General features: G+C 49.4%; 1 protein-coding gene and 1 long non-coding RNA gene across 3 annotated transcripts in view; both read left to right on the forward strand.

Annotated features, from left to right (window-relative positions):
* The first annotated feature begins 11,674 nt into the window (after positions 1-11,674).
* LOC118376684 (14-3-3 protein gamma-1-like) overlaps positions 11,675-23,547 on the forward strand; it is a 22,006-nt gene continuing 10,133 nt past the window's right edge. The window contains exon 1 of the mRNA XM_035763429.2: positions 11,675-11,948. Coding sequence (XP_035619322.1) covers positions 11,862-11,948 — 87 coding nt within the window. The 5' untranslated portion in view covers positions 11,675-11,861. The remainder of the gene's footprint in view (positions 11,949-23,547) is intronic.
* LOC127933050 (uncharacterized) lies at positions 14,565-15,589 on the forward strand. 2 transcript variants are annotated; one of them, XR_008147045.1, is made up of 4 exons: positions 14,565-14,633; positions 14,676-14,885; positions 15,058-15,183; positions 15,363-15,589. It is a non-coding gene; the product is annotated as an uncharacterized LOC127933050 (long non-coding RNA). The 2 variants fall into 2 exon arrangements; XR_008147046.1 differs by having other exon boundaries at positions 15,058-15,141; positions 15,279-15,589.

The following is a 23,547-nucleotide window of genomic DNA, read 5'->3' on the forward strand; positions in this document are numbered from 1 at the left end:
CAGGCTGTGGTTAAGCTGTGGTTAGTGCGGTGGTCAGGATGTGGTTATTCTGTGGTTAGGCTGTGGTTAGGCTGTGGTTAAGCTGTGGTTAGGCTGTGGTTAGTGCGGTGGTCAGGATGTGGTTATTCTGTGGTTAGGCTGTGGTTAGGCTGTGGTTAAACTGTGGTTAAGCTGTGGTCAGGCTGTGGTTAAGCAGTGGTCAGGCTGTGGTCAGTGCGGTGGTTAGGCTGTGGTCAGTGCTGTGGTCAGTGCTGTGGTCAGGCTGTGGTTAAGCTGTGGACAGGCTGTGGTCTGGCTGTGGTCAAGCTGTGGTCAGTGCTGTGGTTAAACTGTGGTCAGGCTGTGGTTATTCTGTGGTCAGGCTGTGGTTAATCTGTGGTCAGGCTGTGGTTAAGCTGTGGTTAGGCTGTGGTCAGGCTGTGGTTAAGCTGTGGTCAGGCTGTGGTTAAGCTGGGGTCAGGCTGGTCAGTGCTGTGGTTAAACTGTGGTCAGGCTGTGGTTAAGCTGTGGTCAGTGCTGTGGTTAGTGTGGTGGTCAGGATGTGGTTATTCTGTGGTTAGGCTGTAGTTAGGCTGTGGTTAAACTGTGGTTAGGCTGTAGTTAGGCTGTGGTTAAACTGTGGTCAGGCTGTGGTCAGTGCGGTGGTTAGGCTGTGGTCAGGCTGTGGTCAAGCTGTGGTCAGTGCTGTGGTTAAACTGTGGTCAGGCTGTGGTTAATCTGTGGTTAAGCTGTGGTTAGGCTGTGGTCAGGATGTGGTTATTCTGTGGTTAGGCTGTGGTTAGGCTGTGGTCAGGCTGTGGTCAGTGCGGTGGTTAGGCTGTGGTCAGGCTGTGGTCAAGCTGTGGTCAGTGCTGTGGTTAAACTGTGGTCAGGCTGTGGTTAATCTGTGGTCATTGCTGTGGTTAAGCTGTGGTCAGGCTGTGGTTAAGCTGTGGTCAGGCTGTGGTTAAGCTGTGGTTAGTGCGGTGGTCAGGATGTGGTTATTCTGTGGTTAGGCTGTGGTCAGGCTGTGGTCAGTGCGGTGGTTAGGCTGTGGTCAGGCTGTGGTTAAGCTGTGGTCAGTGCTGTGGTCAGTGCTGTGGTTAAACTGTGGTCAGGCTGTGGTTAATCTGTGGTCAGGCTGTGGTTAAGCTGTGGTCAGGCTGTGGTCAAGCTGTGGTCAGTGCTGTGGTCAGTGCTGTGGTTAAACTGTGGTCAGGCTGTGGTTAATCTGTGGTCAGGCTGTGGTTAAGCTGTGGTCAGGCTGTGGTTAAACTGTGGTTAGTGCGGTGGTCAGGATGTGGTTATTCTGTGGTTAGGCTGTGGTGTGGTTAGGCTGTGGTTAGGCTGTGGTTAGTGCGGTGGTCAGGATGTGGTTATTCTGTGGTTAGGCTGTGGTTAGGCTGTGGTCAGGCTGTGGTCAGTGCAGTGGTTAGGCTGTGGTCAGGCTGTGGTTAAGCTGTGGTCATTGCTGTGGTTAAGCTGTGGTCAGGCTGTGGTTAAGCTGTGGTCAGGCTGTGGTTAAGCTGTGGTTAGTGCGGTGGTCAGGATGTGGTTATTCTGTGGTTAGGCTGTGGTTAGGCTGTGGTCAGGCTGTGGTCAGTGCGGTGGTTAGGCTGTGGTCAGGCTGTGGTCAAGCTGTGGTCAGTGCTGTGGTTAAACTGTGGTCAGGCTGTGGTTAATCTGTGGTCAGGCTGTGGTTAAGCTGTGGTCAGGCTGTGGTTAAGCTGTGGTTAGTGCGGTGGTCAGGATGTGGTTATTCTGTGGTTAGGCTGTGGTTAGGCTGTGGTTAAGCTGTGGTTAGGCTGTGGTTAGTGCGGTGGTCAGGATGTGGTTATTCTGTGGTTAGGCTGTGGTTAGGCTGTGGTTAAACTGTGGTTAAGCTGTGGTCAGGCTGTGGTTAAGCAGTGGTCAGGCTGTGGTCAGTGCGGTGGTTAGGCTGTGGTCAGTGCTGTGGTCAGTGCTGTGGTCAGGCTGTGGTTAAGCTGTGGACAGGCTGTGGTCTGGCTGTGGTCAAGCTGTGGTCAGTGCTGTGGTTAAACTGTGGTCAGGCTGTGGTTATTCTGTGGTCAGGCTGTGATTAATCTGTGGTCAGGCTGTGGTTAAGCTGTGGTTAGGCTGTGGTTAGGCTGTGGTCAGGCTGTGGTTAAGCTGTGGTCAGGCTGTGGTTAAGCTGGGGTCAGGCTGGTCAGTGCTGTGGTTAAACTGTGGTCAGGCTGTGGTTAAGCTGTGGTCAGTGCTGTGGTTAGTGTGGTGGTCAGGATGTGGTTATTCTGTGGTTAGGCTGTAGTTAGGCTGTGGTTAAACTGTGGTCAGGCTGTGGTCAGTGCGGTGTTTAGGCTGTGGTCAGGCTGTGGTCAAGCTGTGGTCAGTGCTGTGGTTAAACTGTGGTCAGGCTGTGGTTAATCTGTGGTTAAGCTGTGGTTAGGCTGTGGTCAGGCTGTGGTTAGGCTGTGGTCAGTGCTGTGGTCAGGCTGTGGTTAAGCTGTGGTCAGTGTGGTGGTCAGGATGTGGTTATTCTGTGGTTAGGCTGTGGTGAAGCTGTGGTCAGGCTGTGGTGAAGCTGTGGTCAGTGTGGTGGTTAGGCTGTGGTCAGGCTGTGGTCAGTGCTGTGGTCAGGCTGTGGTTAAGCTGTGGTCAGGCTGTGGTTAAGCTGTGGTCAGGCTGTGGTCAAGCTGTGGTCAAGCTGTGGTTAGTGCGGTGGTTAGGCTGTGGTCAGGCTGTGGTCAAGCTGTGGTCAAGCTGTGGTCAAGCTGTGGTCAGTGCTATGGTTAAGCTGTGGTTAGTGCGGTGGTCAGGATGTGGTTATTCTGTGGTTAGGCTGTGGTTAGGCTGTGGTTAAACTGTGGTTAGTGCGGTGGTCAGGATGTGGTTATTCTGTGGTTAGGCTGTGGTTAGGCTGTGGTTAAAATGTGGTTAAGCTGTGGTCAGGCTGTGGTTAAGCAGTGGTCAGGCTGTGGTCTGGCTGTGGTCAAGCTGTGGTCAGTGCTGTGGTTAAACTGTGGTCAGGCTGTGGTTAATCTGTGGTCAGGCTGTGGTTAAGCTGTGGTCAGTGCCGTGGTCAGGCTGCGGTCAGGCTGTGGTTAAGCTGTGGTCAGGCTGTGGTTAGGCTGTGGTTAGGCTGTGGTTAGGCTGTGGTCAGGCTGTGGTTAAGCTGTGGTCAGTGTGGTGGTTAGGCTGTGGTCAGGCTGTGGTCAGTGCTGTGGTCAGTGCTGTGGTCAGGCTGTGGTTAGGCTGTGGTCAGGCTGTGGTTAAGCTGTGGTCAGGTTGTGGTTAATCTGTGGTCAGGCTGTGGTTAAGCTGTGGTCAGTGCCTCTGTCAGGCTGTGGTCAAGCTGTGGTCAGTGCTGTGGTCAGGCTGTGGTTAGGCTGTGGTCAGTGCTGTGGTAAGGCTGTGGTTAGTGTGGTGGTCAGGATGTGGTTATTCTGTGGTTAGGCTGTGGTTAGGCTGTGGTCAGGCTGTGGTTAAGCTGTGGTCAGTGTGGTGGTTAGGCTGTGGTCAGGCTGTGGTCAGTGCTGTGGTCAGTGCTGTGGTCAGGCTGTGGTTAGGCTGTGGTCAGGCTGTGGTTAAGCTGTGGTCAGGTTGTGGTTAATCTGTGGTCAGGCTGTGGTTAAGCTGTGGTCAGTGCCTCTGTCAGGCTGTGGTCAAGCTGTGGTCAGGTTGTGGTTAATCTGTGGTCAGGCTGTGGTTAGGCTGTGGTCAGTGCTGTGGTAAGGCTGTGGTTAGTGTGGTGGTCAGGATGTGGTTATTCTGTGGTTAGGCTGTGGTTAAGCCGTGGTCAGGCTGTGGTCAGTGCGGTGGTTAGGCTGTGGTCAGGCTGTGGTCAAGCTGTGGTCAGTGCTGTGGTTAAACTGTGGTCAGGCTGTGGTTAATCTGTGGTTAAGCTGTGGTTAGGCTGTGGTCAGGCTGTGGTTAGGCTGTGGTCAGTGCTGCGGTCAGGCTGTGGTTAAGCTGTGGTCAGTGTGGTGGTCAGGATGTGGTTATTCTGTGGTTAGGCTGTGGTCAGGCTGTGGTTAAACTGTGGTCAGGCTGTGGTTAATTTGTGGTCAGGCTGTGGTCAGGCTGTGGTTAAGCTGTGGTTAGTGCGGTGGTCAGGATGTGGTTATTCTGTGGTTAGGCTGTGGTTAGGCTGTGGTTAAGCTGTGGTTAGGCTGTGGTTAGGCTGTGGTTATTCTGTGGTTAGGCTGTGGTTAGGCTGTGGTTAAGCAGTGGTCAGGCTGTGGTCAGTGCGTTGGTTAGGCTGTGGTCAGTGCTGTGGTCAGGCTGTGGTTAAGCTGTGGTTAAGCTGTGGTCAGTGCGGTGGTCAGTGCGGTGGTCAAGCTGTGGTCAGTGTAGTGGTTAAACTGTGGTCAGGCTGTGGTTAATCTGTGGTCAGGCTGTGGTTAATCTGTGGTCAGGCTGTGGTTAAGCTGTGGTCAGTGCCGTGGTCAGGCTGTGGTCAGGCAGTGGTTAAGCTGGGGCCAGGCTGTAGTTAAGCTGTGGTTAGTGCGGTGGTCAGGATGTGGTTATTCTGTGGTTAGGCTGTGGTTAAGCTGTGGTCAGGCTGTGGTCAGGCTGTGGTTAAGCTGTGGTTAGTGCGGTGGTCAGGATGTGGTTATCCTGTGGTTAGGCTGTGGTTAGGCTGTGGTCAGGCTGTGGTCAGTGCGGTGGTTAGGCTGTGGTCAGGCTGTGGTCAAGCTGTGGTCAGTGCTGTGGTTAAACTGTGGTCAGGCTGTGGTTAATCTGTGGTCAGGCTGTGGTTAAGCTGTGGTCAGGCTGTGGTTGGTGCGGTGGTCAGGATGTGGTTATTCTGTGGTTAGGCTGTGGTTAGGCTGTGGTTAAGCTGTGGTTAGGCTGTGGTTAGTGTGGTGGTCAGGATGTGGTTATTCTGTGGTTAGGCTGTAGTTAGGCTGTGGTTAGGCTGTGGTTAAGCCGTGGTCAGGCTGTGGTCAGTGCGGTGGTTAGGCTGTGGTCAGGCTGTGGTCAAGCTGTGGTCAGCGCTGTGGTTAAACTGTGGTCAGGCTGTGGTTAATCTGTAGTTAAGCTGTGGTTAGGCTGTGGTCAGGCTGTGGTTAGGCTGTGGTCAGTGCTGCGGTCAGGCTGTGGTTAAGCTGTGGTCAGTGTGGTGGTCAGGATGTGGTTATTCTGTGGTTAGGCTGTGGTCATGCTGTGGTTAAACTGTGGTCAGGCTGTGGTTAATTTGTGGTCAGGCTGTGGTCAGGCTGTGGTTAAGCTGTGGTTAGTGCGGTGGTCAGGATGTGGTTATTCTGTGGTTAGGCTGTGGTTAGGCTGTGGTTAAGCTGTGGTTAGGCTGTGGTTATTCTGTGGTTAGGCTGTGGTTAGGCTGTGGTTAAGCGGTGGTTAGGCTGTGGTCAGTGCTGTGGTCAGTGCTGTGGTCAGTGCTGTGGTCAGGCTGTGGTTAAGCTGTGGTCAGGCTGTGGTTAAGCTGTGGTCAGTGCGGTGGTCAGTGCGGTGGTTAGGCTGTGGTCTGGCTGTGGTCAAGCTGTGGTCAGTGTAGTGGTTAAACTGTGGTCAGGCTGTGGTTAATCTGTGGTCAGGCTGTGGTTAATCTGTGGTCAGGCTGTGGTTAAGCTGTGGTCAGTGCCGTGGTCAGGCTGTGGTCAGGCTGTGGTTAAGCTGGGGCCAGGCTGTAGTTAAGCTGTGGTTAGTGCGGTGGTCAGGATGTGGTTATTCTGTGGTTAGGCTGTGGTTAAGCTGTGGTCAGGCTGTGGTCAGGCTGTGGTTAAGCTGTGGTCAGGCTGTGGTTAAGCTGTGGTTAGTGCGGTGGTCAGGATGTGGTTATCCTGTGGTTAGGCTGTGGTTAGGCTGTGGTCAGGCTGTGGTCAGGCTGTGGTCAGGCTGTGGTCAGTGCTGTGGTTAAGCTGTGGTCAGTGCTGTGGTTAAGCTGTGGTCAGGCTGTGGTTAGTGCGGTGGTCAGGATGTGGTTATTCTGTGGTTAGGCTGTGGTTAGGCTGTGGTTAAGCTGTGGTTAGGCTGTGGTTAGTGCGGTGGTCAGGATGTGGTTATTCTGTGGTTAGGCTGTGGTTAAACTGTGGTTAAGCTGTGGTCAGGCTGTGGTTAAGCAGTGGTCAGGCTGTGGTCAGTGCGGTGGTTAGGCTGTGGTCAGTGCTGTGGTCAGTGCTGTGGTCAGGCTGTGGTTAAGCTGTGGTCAGGCTGTGGTCTGGCTGTGGTCAAGCTGTGGTCAGTGCTGTGGTTAAACTGTGGTCAGGCTGTGGTTATTCTGTGGTCAGGCTGTGGTCAGTGCTGTGGTTAGTGTGGTGGTCAGGATGTGGTTATTCTGTGGTTAGGTTGTAGTTAGGCTGTGGTTAAACTGTGGTCAGGCTGTGGTCAGTGCGGTGGTTAGGCTGTGGTCAGGCTGTGGTTAAACTGTGGTCAGGCTGTGGTTAAGCTGTGGTCAGGCTGTGGTTAAGCTGGGGTCAGGCTGGTCAGTGCTGTGGTTAAACTGTGGTCAGGCTGTGGTTAAGCTGTGGTCAGTGCTTCTGTCAGGCTGTGGTTAAGCTGTGGTCAGTGCTGTGGTCAGGCTGTGGTCAGTGCTGTGGTTAGTGTGGTGGTCAGGATGTGGTTATTCTGTGGTTAGGTTGTAGTTAGGCTGTGGTTAAACTGTGGTCAGGCTGTGGTCAGTGCGGTGGTTAGGCTGTGGTCAGGCTGTGGTCAAGCTGTGGTCAGTGCTGTGGTTAAACTGTGGTCAGGCTGTGGTCAGGCTGTGGTCAGTGCTGTGGTCAGGCTGTGGTTAAGCTGTGGTCAGTGTGGTGGTCAGGATGTGGTTATTCTGTGGTTAGGCTGTGGTGAAGCTGTGGTCAGGCTGTGGTTAAGCTGTGGTCAGTGTGGTGGTTAGGCTGTGGTCTGGCTGTGGTCAAGCTGTGGTCAGTGCTGTGGTTAAACTGTGGTCAGGCTGTGGTTAATCTGTGGTCAGGCTGTGGTTAAGCTGTGGTCAGTGTGGTGGTTAGGCTGTGGTCAGGCTGTGGTCAGTGCTGTGGTCAGGCTGTGGTCAGGCTGTGGTTAAGCTGTGGTCAGGTTGTGGTTAATCTGTGGTCAGGCTGTGGTTAAGCTGTGGTCAGTGCTTCTGTCAGGCTGTGGTTAAGCTGTGGTCAGTGCTGTGGTCAGGCTGTGGTTAGGCTGTGGTCAGTGCTGTGGTCAGGCTGTGGTTAAGCTGGGGTCAGGCTGGTCAGTGCTGTGGTTAAACTGTGGTCAGGCTGTGGTTAAGCTGTGGTCAGTGCTTCTGTCAGGCTGTGGTTAAGCTGTGGTCAGTGCTGTGGTCAGGCTGTGGTCAGTGCTGTGGTTAGTGTGGTGGTCAGGATGTGGTTATTCTGTGGTTAGGTTGTAGTTAGGCTGTGGTTAAACTGTGGTCAGGCTGTGGTCAGTGCGGTGGTTAGGCTGTGGTCAGGCTGTGGTCAAGCTGTGGTCAGTGCTGTGGTTAAACTGTGGTCAGGCTGTGGTTAATCTGTGGTTAAGCTGTGGTTAGGCTGTGGTCAGGCTGTGGTTAGGCTGTGGTCAGTGCTGTGGTCAGGCTGTGGTCAGTGTGGTGGTCAGGATGTGGTTATTCTGTGGTTAGGCTGTGGTGAAGCTGTGGTCAGGCTGTGGTTAAGCTGTGGTCAGTGTGGTGGTTAGGCTGTGGTCAGGCTGTGGTCAGTGCTGTGGTTAAGCTGTGGTCAGGCTGTGGTTAATCTGTGGTTAGGCTGTGGTTAAGCAGTGGTCAGTGCGGTGGTCAGGCTGTGGTTAAGCTGTGGTCAGGCTGTGGTCAAGCTGTGGTCAGTGCAGTGGTTAGGCTGTGGTCAGGCTGTGGTCAAGCTGTGGTCAAGCTGTGGTCAGTGCTATGGTTAAGCTGTGGTTAGTGCGGTGGTCAGGATGTGGTTAGGCTGTGGTTAGGCTGTGGTTAAGCTGTGGTTAGTGCGGTGGTCAGGATGTGGTTATTCTGTGGTTAGGCTGTGGTTAGGCTGTGGTTAAAATGTGGTTAAGCTGTGGTCTGGCTGTGGTCAAGCTGTGGTCAGTGCTGTGGTTAAACTGTGGTCAGGCTGTGGTTAATCTGTGGTCAGGCTGTGGTCAGTGCTGTGGTCAGGCTGTGGTCAGGCTGTGGTTAAGCTGTGGTCAGGTTGTGGTTAATCTGTGGTCAGGCTGTGGTTAAGCTGTGGTCAGTGCTTCTGTCAGGCTGTGGTTAAGCTGTGGTCAGTGCTGTGGTCAGGCTGTGGTTAGGCTGTGGTCAGTGCAGTGGTTAGGCTGTGGTCAGGCTGTGGTCAAGCTGTGGTCAGTGCTGTGGTTAAACTGTGGTCAGGCTGTGGTTAATCTGTGGTTAAGCTGTGGTTAGGCTGTGGTCAGTGCTGCGGTCAGTGCTGCGGTCAGGCTGTGGGTAAGCTGTGGTCAGTGTGGTGGTCAGGATGTGGTTATTCTGTGGTTAGGCTGTGGTCAGGCTGTGGTCAGTGTGGTGGTTAGGCTGTGGTCAGGCTGTGGTCAGTGCTGTGGTCAGGCTGTGGTTAAGCTGTGGTTAAGCTGTGGTCAGGCTGTGGTTAGGCTGTGGTCAGGCTGTGGTTAAGCTGTGGTCAGGCTGTTGTTACGAATCCCTTTTGGCCCGACAGTCTAGGGGGGGGATGGTAATGAGACCCGTAACATAACTCATGCAAATTATTATTGTGACAAAGTAAAAGTGTGAACGAAATAACCACGACAACAGAAATCTACCGTCAAACTCTAGGTTTATTTATAAACACGGTAATGGGGGGGGGAGCAGGAAAAGGGGCTGAGCTGGACCCAAGGAAAGAAACAATAAGTATACAAAAACACACCCCTAAGCTAGACTAGCCTACTTTAACAACAGCTAACTAACCAAAAATACAGTGGGTGGTCCGCCCAGTTCTAACTAGTGTATTTAACAAAGTTCACCTACGGGTAGTGTATGCCCATGGGCGACTTGTCTTGGTTTCCCCCTTTTCCCACCAGCAACAAACAAATACCATAACCAAAAACAATACTCACAGGTGATGACAAAGTGCTATGGAGGTGCTTTAAACAAAAGAGAGGTTAAGACACAAAGCGAGAGTGAAACACAGAGACCTACAGACATGGCATTTACAGAGCGATTGAGCTGAGCTGAGCTGAGCTCCAGAACAAACAAATGATGGGGTTTTTAAACCATGGGGAAGGAACTGTGATAGGATAGGAAGTAGGAGGAGGTGTGTCTTCTGATTGATGATTGATTGTTGACTGATTGGGGAGTGATGGTTTTCACCTGTGAGGGGAGAAGGAGAGAAAAGAAACACACACACAGGATACACACACACACAGGATAACTGTATCCGTAACACTGTGGTTAAGCTGTGGTCAGGCTGTGGTTAAGCTGTGGTCAGTGATGTGGTTAAGCTGTGGTCAGGCTGTGGTCGGTGCTGTGGTTATTCTGTGGTTAAGCTGTGGTCAGGCTTTGATCAGGCTGTTGTTAAGCTGTGGTCAGGCTGTGGTTAAGCTGTGGTCAGGCTGTGGTCAAGCTGTGGTTAAGCTGTGGTCAGGCTGTGGTTAAGCTGTGGCCAGGCTGTGGTCAGGCTGTGGTCAGTGCTGTGGTCAGGCTGTGGTTAAGCTGTGGTTAGTGTGGTGGTCAAGATGTGGTTATTCTGTCGTTAGGCTGTGGTTAAACTGTGGTTATTCTGTGGTTAGGCTGTGGTTAAGCTGTGGTTAGGCTGCGGTCAGGCTGTGGTTAAGCTGTGGTCAGTGCGGTGGTCAGGCTGTGGTCAGTGCTGTGGTCAGGCTGTGGTTAAGCTGTGGTCAGGCTGTGGTTAATCTGTGGTCAGTGCGGTGGTCAGGCTGTGGTTAAGCTGTGGTCAGGCTGTGGTTAGGCTGTGGTCAGGCTGTGGTCAAGCTGTGGTCAGTGCTGTGGTTAGGCTGTGGTCAGTGCTGTGGTCAGGCTGTGGTTAAGCTGTGGTCAGGCTGTGGTCAGGCTGTGGTTAGGCTGTGGTTAATCTGTGGTCAGGTTGTGGTTAATCTGTGGTCAGGCTGTGGTCAGGCTGTGGTTAAGCTGTGGTCAGGCTGTGGTTAAGCTGTGGTCAGGCTGTGGTTAGTGCGGTGGTCAGGATGTGGTTATTCTGTGGTTAGGCTGTGGTTAGGCTTTGGCTAAGCTGTGGTCAGTGTGGTGGTCAGGCTGTGGTTAAGCTGTGGTCAGTGCTGTGGTTAGGCTGTGGTCAGGCTTTGGTTAAGCTGTGGTCAGGCTGTGGTTAGGCTGTGGTCAGTGCTGTGGTCAGGCTGTGGTTAACCTGTGGTCAGGCTGTGGTTAACCTGTGGTCAGGCTGTGGTTAAGCTGTGGTCAGGCTGTGGTTAAACTGTGGTCAGGCTGTGGTTAAGCTGTGGTCAGGCTGTGGTTAATCTGTGGTCAGGCTGTGGTCAGGCTGTGGTTATTCTGTGGTTAGGCTGTGATTAGGCTTTGGTTAAGCTGTGGTCAGTGCTGTGGTCAGGCTGTGGTTAAGCTGTGGTTAGGCTGTGGTCAGGCTGTGGTCAGTGTGGTGGTTAGGCTGTGGTCAGGCTGTGGTCGAGCTGTGGTCAGTGCTGTGGTCAGGCTGTGGTTAAGCTGTGGTCAGGCTGTGGTTAGTGTGGTGGTTAGGCTGTGGTCAGGCTGTGGTCGAGCTGTGGTCAGTGCTGTGGTCAGGCTGTGGTTAAGCTGTGGTTAGGCTGTGGTCAGGCTGTGGTCAGTGTGGTGGTTAGGCTGTGGTCAGGCTGTGGTCGAGCTGTGGTCAGTGCTGTGGTCAGGCTGTGGTTAATCTGTGGTCAGGCTGTGGTTAAGCTGTGGTCAGGCTGTGGTTAATCTGTGTTCAGGCTGTGGTTAACCTGTGGTCAGGCTGTGGTTAAGCTGTGGTCAGGCTGTGGTTAATCTGTGGTCAGGCTGTGGTCTGTGGTCAGGCTGTGGTTAATCTGTGGTCAGGCTGTGGTTAAGCTGTGGTCAGGCTGTGGTTAAGCTGTGGTCAGGCTGTGGTTAATCTGTGGTCAGGCTGTCGTTAATCTGTGGTCAAACTGTGGTTAATCTGTGGTCAGGCTGTGGTTAATCTGTTGTCTGGCTGTGGTTAATCTGTGGTCAGGCTGTGGTCAGGCTGTGGTTAATCTGTGGTCAGGCTGTGGTCAGGCTGTGGTCAGGCTGTGGTTAATCTGTGGTCAGGCTGTGGTTAATCTGTGGTCAGGCTGTGGTTAATCTGTGGTCAGGCTGTGGTTAATCTGTGGTCAGGCTGTGGTTAATCTGTGGTCAGGCTGTGGTTAATCTGTGGTCAGGCTGTCTGACTGACATGGTAGAGCTACTTAGGTAGTTTGAACCAAGGAATGATGATGGCTCTTGGTGGATTTGTTCTGTAGCCTATTAGACCTGCGCTCTGCTGCTCAACATAGAGGCAACATAGAGGCTAGTCAATTACTGTAACATGCTATTCTAATCCAATCAGATTGTGACTAAACACGAAAGGTACCCTGGGCTCTACAAGTTCTCCCTATAGAGACCCTACGGGAAGTCTACACTAGACCTACTGTCACAGCATGTGTATGATTATAGGGTGTGGTTAAATGGTTTTAGGATACAACATACCACCACCTCGATACCACTACAGCACCCTGCACAGAGTAAAAGCGTATGATTCTAACGGTAGAATCCTATTCGTTAACCATTATCAGGCACTGACTGTGCTTCCAATAAGGACTGTTACATCACTACACACTGACACGCCTTTTTTTCTGTCGCTGACGCAATCCAGGGAAAGTGGTAATGTTGGGGAGGGAGTGTCTCGTCCGTTCGCGCACAGACAGCAGGGAGCAGCTGAAGCAAAAGGAGTTCTGGTAACATTTCGCTGCATTGCTGAAAGTGACATATTATCATTTAAAACTTGAACAATTCTAGAATAGCATTGTATCAACCAACGACAGCTAAAATGGTAGATCGCGAGCCACTGGTGCAGAAAGCCAGGCTGGCCGAACAGGCTGAAAGATATGATGATATGGCAGCAGCCATGAAATCGGTAAGTTCTACTTTGGAATCATATTTCTGAGTTTAATAAGTGATCATAAATATCCGCCACTAACAGTGTCATTTTCCTCCCGTTTAAAATAATATATTACATTTACGTACATAATAATTGCGATGTATCTATCCTATGGCAATCATCGTTGCCTGCTTATTGTATTCCATATTTAATTAGATGCATATTCGGTGTATTAAACATGCCCTGAAAGATCATTATTATGACAAAACCTTTATCTTGAATAAGACAGGTGATAGCCAACATATCATGCCGTTTACATTTTCGGGAACGTGACAGGCCCATAGGTAGTATACTACAATACATATCCGTTTTGTTTTAATCCAGCAATTGTTTGCACCACATTCGTTATCTAAATGAAAGGCATGTTTATTGAAACATTGAGTTATGGTCAAGTATTGCCTTATAGTATAAAGTGGTTGTCAGTGTGGCCACGGGCTGTCAGATGAAGGAAACAAAAACGGAATGTTTGATCTTGGGGCGGTGCCTTTTTTTTGCCAGGTTGCTTTTTAATCAGCTAGACAGCATGGCAACAATGATGGGGAGTAAATAACGGATAAATCATCTTGCTCTGGCGATGAAACCTGTTTGTTTAATTGTTGATCTAACTGAATTAATTGGGAAACGGATAATATTGGCAAGGAGAGGCAGGGGAAGCTTCGTGTAAAATTATGTGCTTTTGGGTAGACACCAGAGAGAACAAGCAATTCAGTGGTACTGTAGCCTTACTTTAAGCTACTATTTAAGAGTGACATGGTTGGAGGTAGGGATGGCTCAATCCCCTGATTGTGATACTGATCTCTAACCATGACAATTTCCCGCGAAGATCAATTTTTATTAGTCCCATCTAACATTGTGAGGAAATACATTTACGCACCACACACAAAGTCAGTAGCACGCGCTGTGTAGAATAAAGCAAACGTTAGCTGACTGTTGTAGCCTATATCGATTTTCGCAAAATACAATGTGTCCGTAAAATATCATGCTGGGAACGTGAAACGTGGGTGGTAGCAGAAATCCTTCTAGAACGTTCTTTGGTTGTCCTATTGCAGTGGAGGCAGACTGGAGCGTGTTCGAATGGTCGGAATGGTTCTGAATTCCATCTCTAAGATAACCGGCATTGTTGCAGCCAATGCTGTATCATTGCATCCTCCTCGACCTCGTCACAAGGAAGGCGTAGCAGGTACTTTGTACGAGGCGTGTCGCAGAATGTGCCAAGGTGCAGTACCCGTATTGCACCATTTCGGGAATCGGACTCAGCACCTTTTTAAAAGAATCATTGGCCTACTATTCAGACGTGCATAGGGGGCTTGATATAATCAGAATGATGATATTGACTACTCGGTGTATAAACACTAGCGGAGATAGTGGATGATATGGTCAGTTCAGTATGTGGTAGTGGTCCCTGGCCTGGGATGTATGTCCAATGTGGTAGCCTGTCTAGCCTATCTCTTATCCTTATCCTGACCAAACAAACATGAAGGTACAATCTACCCAACACAGTAGGTTGGTGGTACCTTAATTGGAGAGTATGGGCTAGTGGTAATGGCTGGAGCAGAATCAGTGGAATGGTATCAAATACACCAAACACCCTTTTATTATTATTATTATTATTATTATTATTATTATTATTATTATTCGACCACGCTGGTAATCTCTGAACATTTGAACATCTTGGCCATGTTCTGTTATAATCTCCACCCGGCACAGCCAGAAGAGGACTGGCCACCCCACATAGCCTGGTTCCTCTCTAGGTTTCTTCCTAGGTTTTGGCCTTTCTAGGGAGTTTTTCCTAGCCACCGTGCTTCTACACCTGCATTGCTTGCTGTTTGGGGTTTTAGGCTGGGTTTCTGTGTGGGGTTTTAGGCTGGGTTTCTGTTTGGGGTTTTAGGCTGGGTTGCTGTTTGGGGTTTTAGGCTGGGTTGCTGTTTGGGGTTTTAGGCTGGGTTTCTGTACAGCACTTTGTGATATCAGCTGATGTAAGAAGGGCTTTATAAATACATTTGATTTTGGTTTCCAGGTGATTGATGCCATTCCATTTGCTCCGTTCCAGCCTTTACTATGAGCCGTCCTCCCCTCAGCAGGCTCAGCAGGCTACTGACACCCAGTAGTATATTCGGTCTCTATTACATCAATAGAATAGAGGGAAGAGAGCACAGCAGGCTATTCACCTTAATGGCTATATTCACCTCTGAGGAAATGCTCTGTCACAGACTACTAGTCCATAGAGGGCATGGCATATTTGCCTTTTTTATTATGATTTATTTAACTAGGCAAGTCAGTTAAGTAAAAATTCTTATTTTCAATGACGGCCCTAGGAACAGTGGGTTAACTGCCTGTTCAGGGGCAGAACGACAGATTTGTACCTTGTCAGCTCGGGGATTTGAACTTGCAACCTTTCGGTTACTAGTCCAACGCTCTAACCACTAGGCTACCCTGCCGCCCCCCCCCACCCCAATTGCCCAGGGTGCTGTTGTTGTTCTAATGTTGTCACTAAGCAGGTACTGTACTACACTGTAATAACACAGACACAGAGTCCATTGCAGAAGCTGGCTGTAGTATTAGCCAGCAAGTCAGCCAGTCAGTATGTGATGTAAAGGAATCATGTTCTCCAGGGTTAAGGTCAGTATGTAATGTAAAGGAATCATGTTCTCCAGGGTTAAGGTCAGTATGTAATGTAAAGGAATCACGTTCTCCAGGGTTAAGGTCAGTATGTAATGTAAAGGAATCATGTTCTCCAGGGTTAAGGTCAGTATGTAATGTAAAGGAATCATGTTCTCCAGGGTTAAGGTCAGTATGTAATGTAAAGGAATCATGTTCTCCAGGGTTAAGGTCAGTATGTAATGTAAAGGAATCATGTTCTCCAGGGTTAAGGTCAGTATGTAATGTAAAGGAATCATGTTCTCCAGGGTTAAGGTCAGTATGTAATGTAAAGGAATCATGTAAAGGAATCATGTTCTCCAGGGTTAAGGTCAGTATGTAATGTAAAGGAATCACGTTCTCCAGGGTTAAGGTCAGTATGTAATTCACGTTCTCCAGGGTTAAGGTCAGTATGTAATGTAAAGGAATCACGTTCTCCAGGGTTAAGGTCAGTATGTAATGTAAAGGAATCATGTTCTCCAGGGTTAAGGTCAGTATGTAATGTAAAGGAATCATGTTCTCCAGGGTTAAGGTCAGTATGTAATGTAAAGGAATCATGTTCTCCAGGGTTAAGGTCAGTATGTAATGTAAAGGAATCATGTTCTCCAGGGTTAAGGAATCAATCATGTTCTCCAGGGTTAAGGTCAGTATGTAATGTAAAGGAATAAGGTCAGTATGTAATGTAAAGGAATCACGTTCTCCAGGGTTAAGGTCAGTATGTAATGTAAAGGAATCACGTTCTCCAGGGTTAAGGTCAGTATGTAATGTAAAGGAATCATGTTCTCCAGGGTTAAGGTCAGTATGTAATGTAAAGGAATCATGTTCTCCAGGGTTAAGGTCAGTATGTAATGTAAAGGAATCATGTTCTCCAGGGTTAAGGTCAGTATGTAATGTAAAGGAATCATGTTCTCCAGGGTTAAGGTCAGTATGTAATGTAAAGGAATCATGTTCTCCAGGGTTAAGGTCAGTATGTAATGTAAAGGAATCTCGCTCTCCAGAATAGTAGGCCTATGTGGTGTAATTGTAGACCGCGGTCTGGGCTTTTGATATCAGGAAACGCCCATTGGTGCCTGCCATTGGTCAATTCCACGTGCTATGAGACTGATGGTTTCTCGACACAGATCATTTGTTTACATAGCAGGTTAGGAGAACTAACGTGGAAGGCTAGGATAATTCATGTGGTAGGTTAGGTGAATCAGCGTGGCAGGTTAGGAGAATGAGGTTAAGGTTAGGAACAGGGTTAGGGTTAGGTCTAGCTACAATGGTACTGTTGTCAACAACTGTTGTCCCTGACGCGAAAGAAATGTCCACAGACGAATAGTGAGATTCGATGGAGGTAATTTGACATCAAGAAACACCGATAAATGCCCCACAGCATTTCCCAAAGCCAGTCCTAACCCCCTCCCGGGGGCACGTTTTTGTTGTTGCCATAGCACTACACAGCTGATTCCAATTAATTAAAGCTTGATGAAAAAATCCTGGTCTAGCAGGTTGCTTTAGGACCGGGTGGTGGTAATGCCGGGAGGGGGGGGGCAGGACTGGGTTTTGGGAAATCCTGGTCTAACCCCACCCTCTAAATTGGGGGGGGGGGGGCCCTCCCACCCTCTAAATTGAGGCTGTCTCAGAGAGGGGAACCCTCATCCTAGCCTGACTACTCACCCTAAATTCTTCCGCAGCCCTGTCATTCGCTACATACTTTAATCTGAGACATTATTGAAGTTGTTTGTGGTGTCGGGGCATGAAGGGTGTTGTATAAAAACAAAGTCATCAGTGATTGGATCATCTCCAACCAATCAGAGAATCAAAGCCAATGACAAATTTTCAAACCGGCACTTTACCCACCTACGTGTGTTCAGGCTCTGGCTCAACCCAACGCATCGGTTTCTGGACCAATCAGACGGCCCCAAAAGTGTTTGCAATCAGTGAAGGGTCAGGGAGGTTCCCAGATCCAGACTCATTGCAGAGAGGAAACTAACATCCGTATGCATAGCGTAGCGTTTGGCCGGATCAAGGTAGCCAGGCAACCCCCATCCCCAGCCGCCATCCTTATCCTTATGCCTCAACCCCCATCCCCTAACCTTATCCTTATGCCTCAACCCCCATCCCCTAACCTTATCCTTATGCCTCAACCCCCATCCCCTAACCTTATCCTTATGCCTCAACCCCCATCCCCTAACCTTATCCTTATGCCTCAACCCCCATCCCCTAACCTTATCCTTATGCCTCAACCCCCATCCCCATCCCCAGCCCCTAACCTTATCCTTATGCCTCAACCCCCATCCTAATCCCCATCCCCAGCCCCCATCCTTATCCTTATGCCTCAACCCCCATCCCCAGCCCCTAACCTTATCCTTATGCCTCAACCCCCATCCTAATCCCCACCCCCAGCGCCCCCATCCTTATCCTTATGCCTCAACCCCCATCCTAATCCCCATCCCCAGCCCCTAACCTTATCCTTATGATCAACCCCCATCCTAATCCCCATTCCCTAACCTTATCCTTATGCCTCAAACCCCATCCTAATCCCCATCCCCCTAACCTTATCCTTATGCCTCAACCCCCATCCTAATCCCCATCCCCAGCGCCCATCCTTATCCTTATGCCTCAAACCCCATCCTAATCCCCATCCCCAGCCCCTAACCTTATCCTTATGCCTCAACCCCCATCCTAATCCCTATCCCCAGCCCCCATCCTTATCCTTATGCCTCAAACCCCATCCTAATCCCCATCCCCAACCCCCATCCTTATCCTTATGCCACAACCCCCATCCTAATCCCCACCCCCAGCCCCCATCCCTATCTTTATGCCTCAACCCCCATCCTAATCCCGAGCCCCCATCCTTATCCTTATGCCACAACCCCCATCCTAATCCCCATCCCCAGCCCCCATCCTTATCCTTATGCCACAACCCCCATCCTAATTCCTATCCCCAGCCCCCATCCTTATGACACAACCCCCATCCCCAGCCCCAATCCTTATCATTATGCCTCAACCCCATCCTAATACCCATCCTCAGGCCCCATCCTTATCCTTATGCCACAACCCCCATCCTAATCCCAACCCCAGCCCCCATCCTTATCCTTATGCCTCCACCCCCATCCTAATCCCCACCCCCAGCCCCCATCCTTATCCTTATGCCTCAACCCCCATCCTAATCCCCACCCCCAGACCCCATCCTAATCCCCACCCCCAGCCCCCATCCTTACCCTTATGCCTCAACCCCCATCCTAATCCCTAACCCATCCCTCATCCTAACCCCCAGCCCCATCCTAATCCCCATCCCCAGCCCCCATCCTTATCATTATGCCTCAACCCCCATCCTAATCCCCAGCCCCCATCCTTATCCTTAAGCCACAACCCCCATCCTAATCCCCATCCCCAGCCCCCATCCTAAACCCCAGCCCCATCCTAATTCCCACCCCCCAGCCCCCATCCTTATGCCACAACCCCCATCCTAATCCCCACCCCCAGCCCCCATCCTTATGCCACAACCCACATCCTAATCCCCATCCCCAGCCCCCATCCTTATCCTTATGCCTCAACCACCATCCGAATCCCCATCCCCAGCCCCACGTCCTTATCCTTATGCCTCAACCCTCATCCTAATCCCTATCCCCAGCCCCCATCCTTATGCCACAACCCTCATCCTAATCCCCAGCCCCATCCTAATCCCCATCCCCAGCCCCCATCCTTATGCCACAACCCTCATCCTAATCCCCAGCCCCATCCTAATCCCTATCCCCAGCCCCCATCCTTATGCCACAACCCTCATCCTAATCCCCAGCCCCATCCTAATCCCTATCCCCAGCCCCCATCCTTATGCCACAACCATCATCCTAATCCCCAGCCCCATCCTAATATCCATCCCCAGCCCCCATCCTTATCCTTATGCCTCAACCCCCATCCTAATCCCCATCCCCAGCCCCCATCCTTATCCTTATGCCTCAACCCCCATCCTAATCCCCATCCCCAGCCCCCATCCTTATCCTTATGCCACAACCCCCAACCTAATCCCCAGCCCCATGTCCTTATCCTTATGCCTCAACCCTCATCCTAATCCCTATCCCCAGCCCCATCCTAATCCCCATCCCCAGCCCCTATCCTTATCATTATGCCTCAACTCCCATCCTAATCCCCAGCCCCAGCCCCATGTCCTTATCCTTATGCCTCAACCCTCATCCTAATCCCTATCCCCAGCCCCCATCCTTATGCCACAACCCTCATCCTAATCCCCATCCCCATCTCCAGCCCCGATCCTAATCCCCATCCTTATGCCACAGCCCCCATCCTAATCCCCAGCCCTTAAAGAAAGTGTTGTGTAAAGGTCAGTGTGTAGTGTTGGGCTGGTTAGAGTGTAGTGTTAGGCTGGTTAGAGTGTAGTGTTGGGCTGGTTAGTGTGTAGTGTTAGGCTGGTTAGTGTGTAGTGTTGGGCTGGTTAGTGTGTAGTGTTAGGCTGGTTAGAGTGTAGTGTTGGGCTGGTTAGTGTGTAGTGTTGGGCTGGCTAGTGTTGGGCTGGTTAGGGGTAGAGTGAAGTGTTGGGCTGGTTAGGGGTAGAGTGTAGTGTTGGGCTGGTTAGGGGTAGAGTGTAGTGTTGGGCTGGTTAGTGTGTAGTGTTAGGCTGGTTAGAGTGTAGTGTTGGGCTGGCTAGTGTTGGGCTGGTTAGGGGTAGAGTGAAGTGTTGGGCTGGTTAGGGGTAGAGTGTAGTGTTGGGCTGGTTAGGGGTAGAGTGTAGTGTTGGGCTGGTTATGGGTAGAGTGTAGTGTTGGGCTGGTTAGGGGTAGAGTGTAGTGTTGGGCTGGTTAGGGGTAGAGTGTAGTGTTGGGCTGGTTAGGGGTAGAGTGTAGTGTTGGGCTGGTTAGGGTAGAGTGTAGTGTTGGGCTGGTTAGGGGTAGAGTGTAGTGTTGGGCTGGTTAGGGGTAGAGTGTAGTGTTGGGCTGGTTAGGGGTAGAGTGTAGTGTTGGGCTGGTTAGGGGTAGAGTGTAGTGTTGGGCTGGTTAGGGGTAGAGTGTAGTGTTGGGCTGGTTAGGGTAGAGTGTAGTGTTGGGCTGGTTAGGGGTAGAGTGTAGTGTTGGGCTGGTTAGGGTAGAGTGTAGTGTTGGGCTGGTTAGGGGTGGAGTGTAGTGTTGGGCTGGTTAGGGTAGAGTGTAGTGTTGGGCTGGTTAGGGGTAGAGTGTAGTGTTGGGCTGGTTATAGGGGTAGAGTGTAGTGTTGGGCTGGTTTGGGGTAGAGTGTAGTGTTGGGCTGGTTAGGGGTAGAGTGTAGTGTTGGGCTGGTTATAGGGGTAGAGTGTAGTGTTGGGCTGGTTAGGGGTAGAGTGTAATGTTCCTATGTTCTCGACTGGAAAAATACTTACAAAACCTCCAGGCTGAGCAAGACTTAAAAAGTACCATGTTCTCGTTGTACTTGTGTGGATCTGATTAGAAATAGAACATAAATATAAATGCAACATGTAACAATTTCAAAGATTTTTACTGAGCTAGACATTCATTTCAAAAGGGAATCAGTTAAATTCATGAGGCCCTAATCTATAGATTTCACATGACTGGGAATACAGATATGCATCTATTGGTCACAGATACCTTAAAATAAAAAGGTAGGGGGGTGTGAATGATCAGAAATCCAGTCAGTATCTGGTGTGACCACCATTTGCCTCGTGCAGCGTGACACATCTCCTTCGCATAGAGTTGATCAGGCTGTTGATTGTGGCCTGTGGAATGTTGTCCCACTCCGCTTCAATGGCTGTATGAAGTTGCTGGATATTGGCAGGAACACGCTGTTCTACGTGTAAATCCAGAGCATCCCAAACATGCTCAATGGGTGACACTACACTCTACCCCTAACCAGGCCGTGGAAGAACATGTTCAGCTTCTAGGAATTGTGTACAGATCCTTGCGACATGGTGCATTATCATGCTGAAACATGAGGTGATGGCGGTGGATGAATGGCACGACAATGGGCCTCGGGATCTCATCATGGTATCTCTGTGTATACAAATTTCCATCGATAAAATGCAATTGTGTTCGTTGTCCGTAGCCTATTCCTACCCATACCATAACCCCACTACCACCATGGGACACTCTGTTCATAACGTTGACATCAGCAAACCGCTTGCCGACACAACGCCATACACGTGGTCTGCGGTTGTGAGGCCGGTTTAAAGTACTGCCAAAATTACGTTGGAGGTGGGTTATGGTAAAGAAATTAACATGAAATTATCTGGCAACAGCTCTGGTGGGGTGGACATTCCTGCAGGCAACATGCTAATTGCGTGCTCCCTCAACTTGAGGCATCTGTGTTGTGTATTGTGTTGTGACAAAACTACACATTTTAGAGTGACCTTTTATTGGCCACAGCACAAGGTGCACCTGTGTAATGATCATGCTGTTTAACTTCTTTGGGACTGGGGGGCAGTATTGAGTAGCTTGGATGAATAAGGTGCCCAGAGTAAACTGCCTGTTACTCAGGCCCAGTTGCTAATATGTGCATAGTATTAGTAGATGTGGATCGAAACAGCTCCGAAGTTTCTAAAGCTGTTTGAATGATGTCTGTGAGTATGACAGAACTCATATGGCAGACAAACACCTGAGAAAAAAATCCAACCAGGAAGTGGGAAATCTGAGGTTTGTAGTTTTTCAACTCATTGCCCTATCGAAGATACAGTGGGGATATTGGTCATGTTGCACTTCCTAAGGCTTCCACTAGATGTCAACAGTCTTTAGAACCTATCCATAGGCCTAATGGACACATGTTCAAACTCGCACACTTTTGATAAACTTAAAAAAGGTCAAATCTGTAGTTGCTACATCCATTTTAAGATTTATAAATTACACATATTAATGTAAAGATATAATTTAATCGTAATATTGTATGTAGTAGAAAGCCTACATAAACAACCCATAAAGTCACATTTAACACCCACATATGGCCAGCTGTATCATTGATTTACGCTGCAACAGATGTTGTTCAATTGGTCCCATACATTTTTGTCTTCTTCTAATGCCCACTTAAGGGGAAAGTAATCTAAAAGTAGCTGAATGTAATCAGATTACAGTTACTGAGTTTGGGTAATCTAAACGTTACGTTACTGATTACAGTTTTGGACAGGTAACTAATAACTGTAACAGATTACATTTAGAAAGTATCTTACCCAACCCTGACAATCAGAATGGAAAAGGACCCATTGAAACCACTTAGAATGTATGTGTTGCCACCCTAGGATCACTCACTACTAATAAAGCACCCTAGGATCACTCACTACTCATAAAGCACCCTAGGATCACTCACTACTCATAAAGCACCCTATGATCACTCACTACTCATAAAGCACCCTAGGATCACTCACTACTCATAAAGCACCCTAGGATCACTCACTACTCATAAAGCACCCTGGGATCACTCACTACCCATAAAGCACCCTAGGATCACTCACTACTCATAAAGCACCCTGGGATCACTCACTACTCATAAAGCACCCTAGGATCACTCACTACTCATAAAGCATCCTAGGATCACTCACTACTCATAAAGCACCCTAGGATCACTCACTACTCATAAAGCACCCTAGGATCACTCACTACTCATAAAGCACCCTAGGATCACTCACTACCCATAAAGCACCCTAGGATCACTCACTACTCATAAAGCACCCTAGGATCACTCACTACTCATAAAGCACCCTAGGATCACTCACTACCCATAACGCACCCTAGGATCACTCACTACCCATAAAGCACCCTAGGATCACTCACTACCCATAAAGCACCGTAGGATCACTCACTACTCATAAAGCACTAAGTTAACTAAATGTTAACTTTGTCTGTCTTTTTTTGACAAGACATTTCAGTTCAAGTGATATGTTGCCGTTCTTCTGCCAACACTGGAAAATGGCAATATATACCCTGACAGGTTAGTGTGCTTTTAGGTTTGGCTGGCAATATATACCCTGACAGGTTAGTGTGCTTTTAGGTTTGGCTGGCAATATATACCCTGAAAGGTTAGTGTGCTTTTAGGTTTGGCTGGCAATATATACCCTGAAAGGTTAGTGTGCTTTTAGGTTTGGCTGGCAATATATACCCTGACAGGTTAGTGTGCTTTTAGGTTTGGCTGGCAATATATACCCTGACAGGTTAGTGTGCTTTTAGGTTTGGCTGGCAATATATACCCTGACAGGTTAGTGTGCTTTTAGGTTTGGCTGGCAATATATACCCTGACAGGTTAGTGTGCTTTTAGGTTTGGCTGGCAATATATACCCTGAAAGGTTAGTGTGCTTTTAGGTTTGGCTGGCAATATATACCCTGACAGGTTAGTGTGCTTTTAGGTTTGGCTGGCAATATATACCCTGACAGGTTAGTGTGCTTTTAGGTTTGGCTGGCAATATATACCCTGACAGGTTAGTGTGCTTTTAGGTTTGGCTGGCAATATATACCCAGGTTAGTGTGCTTTAGGTTTGGCTGGCAATATATACAGGTTAGTGTGCTTTTAGGTTTGGCTGGCAATATATACCCTGAAAGGTTAGTGTGCTTTTAGGTTTGGCTGGCAATATATACCCTGAAAGGTTAGTGTGCTTTTAGGTTTGGCTGGCAATATATACCCTGAAAGGTTAGTGTGCTTTTAGGTTTGGCTGGCAATATATACCCTGAAAGGTTAGTGTGCTTTTAGGTTTGGCTGGCAATATATACCCTGAAAGGTTAGTGTGCTTTTAGGTTTGGCTGGCAATATATACCCTGAAAGGTTAGTGTGCTTTTAGGTTTGGCTGGCAATATATACCCTGAAAGGTTAGTGTGCTTTTAGGTTTGGCTGGCAATATATACCCTGAAAGGTTAGTGTGCTTTTAGGTTTGGCTGGCAATATATACCCTGACAGGTTAGTGTGCTTTTAGGTTTGGCTGGCAATATATACCCTGACAGGTTAGTGTGCTTTTAGGTTTGGCTGGCAATAT

Source organism: Oncorhynchus keta, chromosome 11 (assembly GCF_023373465.1).
Source record: "Oncorhynchus keta strain PuntledgeMale-10-30-2019 chromosome 11, Oket_V2, whole genome shotgun sequence".
Classification (NCBI taxonomy): domain Eukaryota; kingdom Metazoa; phylum Chordata; class Actinopteri; order Salmoniformes; family Salmonidae; genus Oncorhynchus; species Oncorhynchus keta.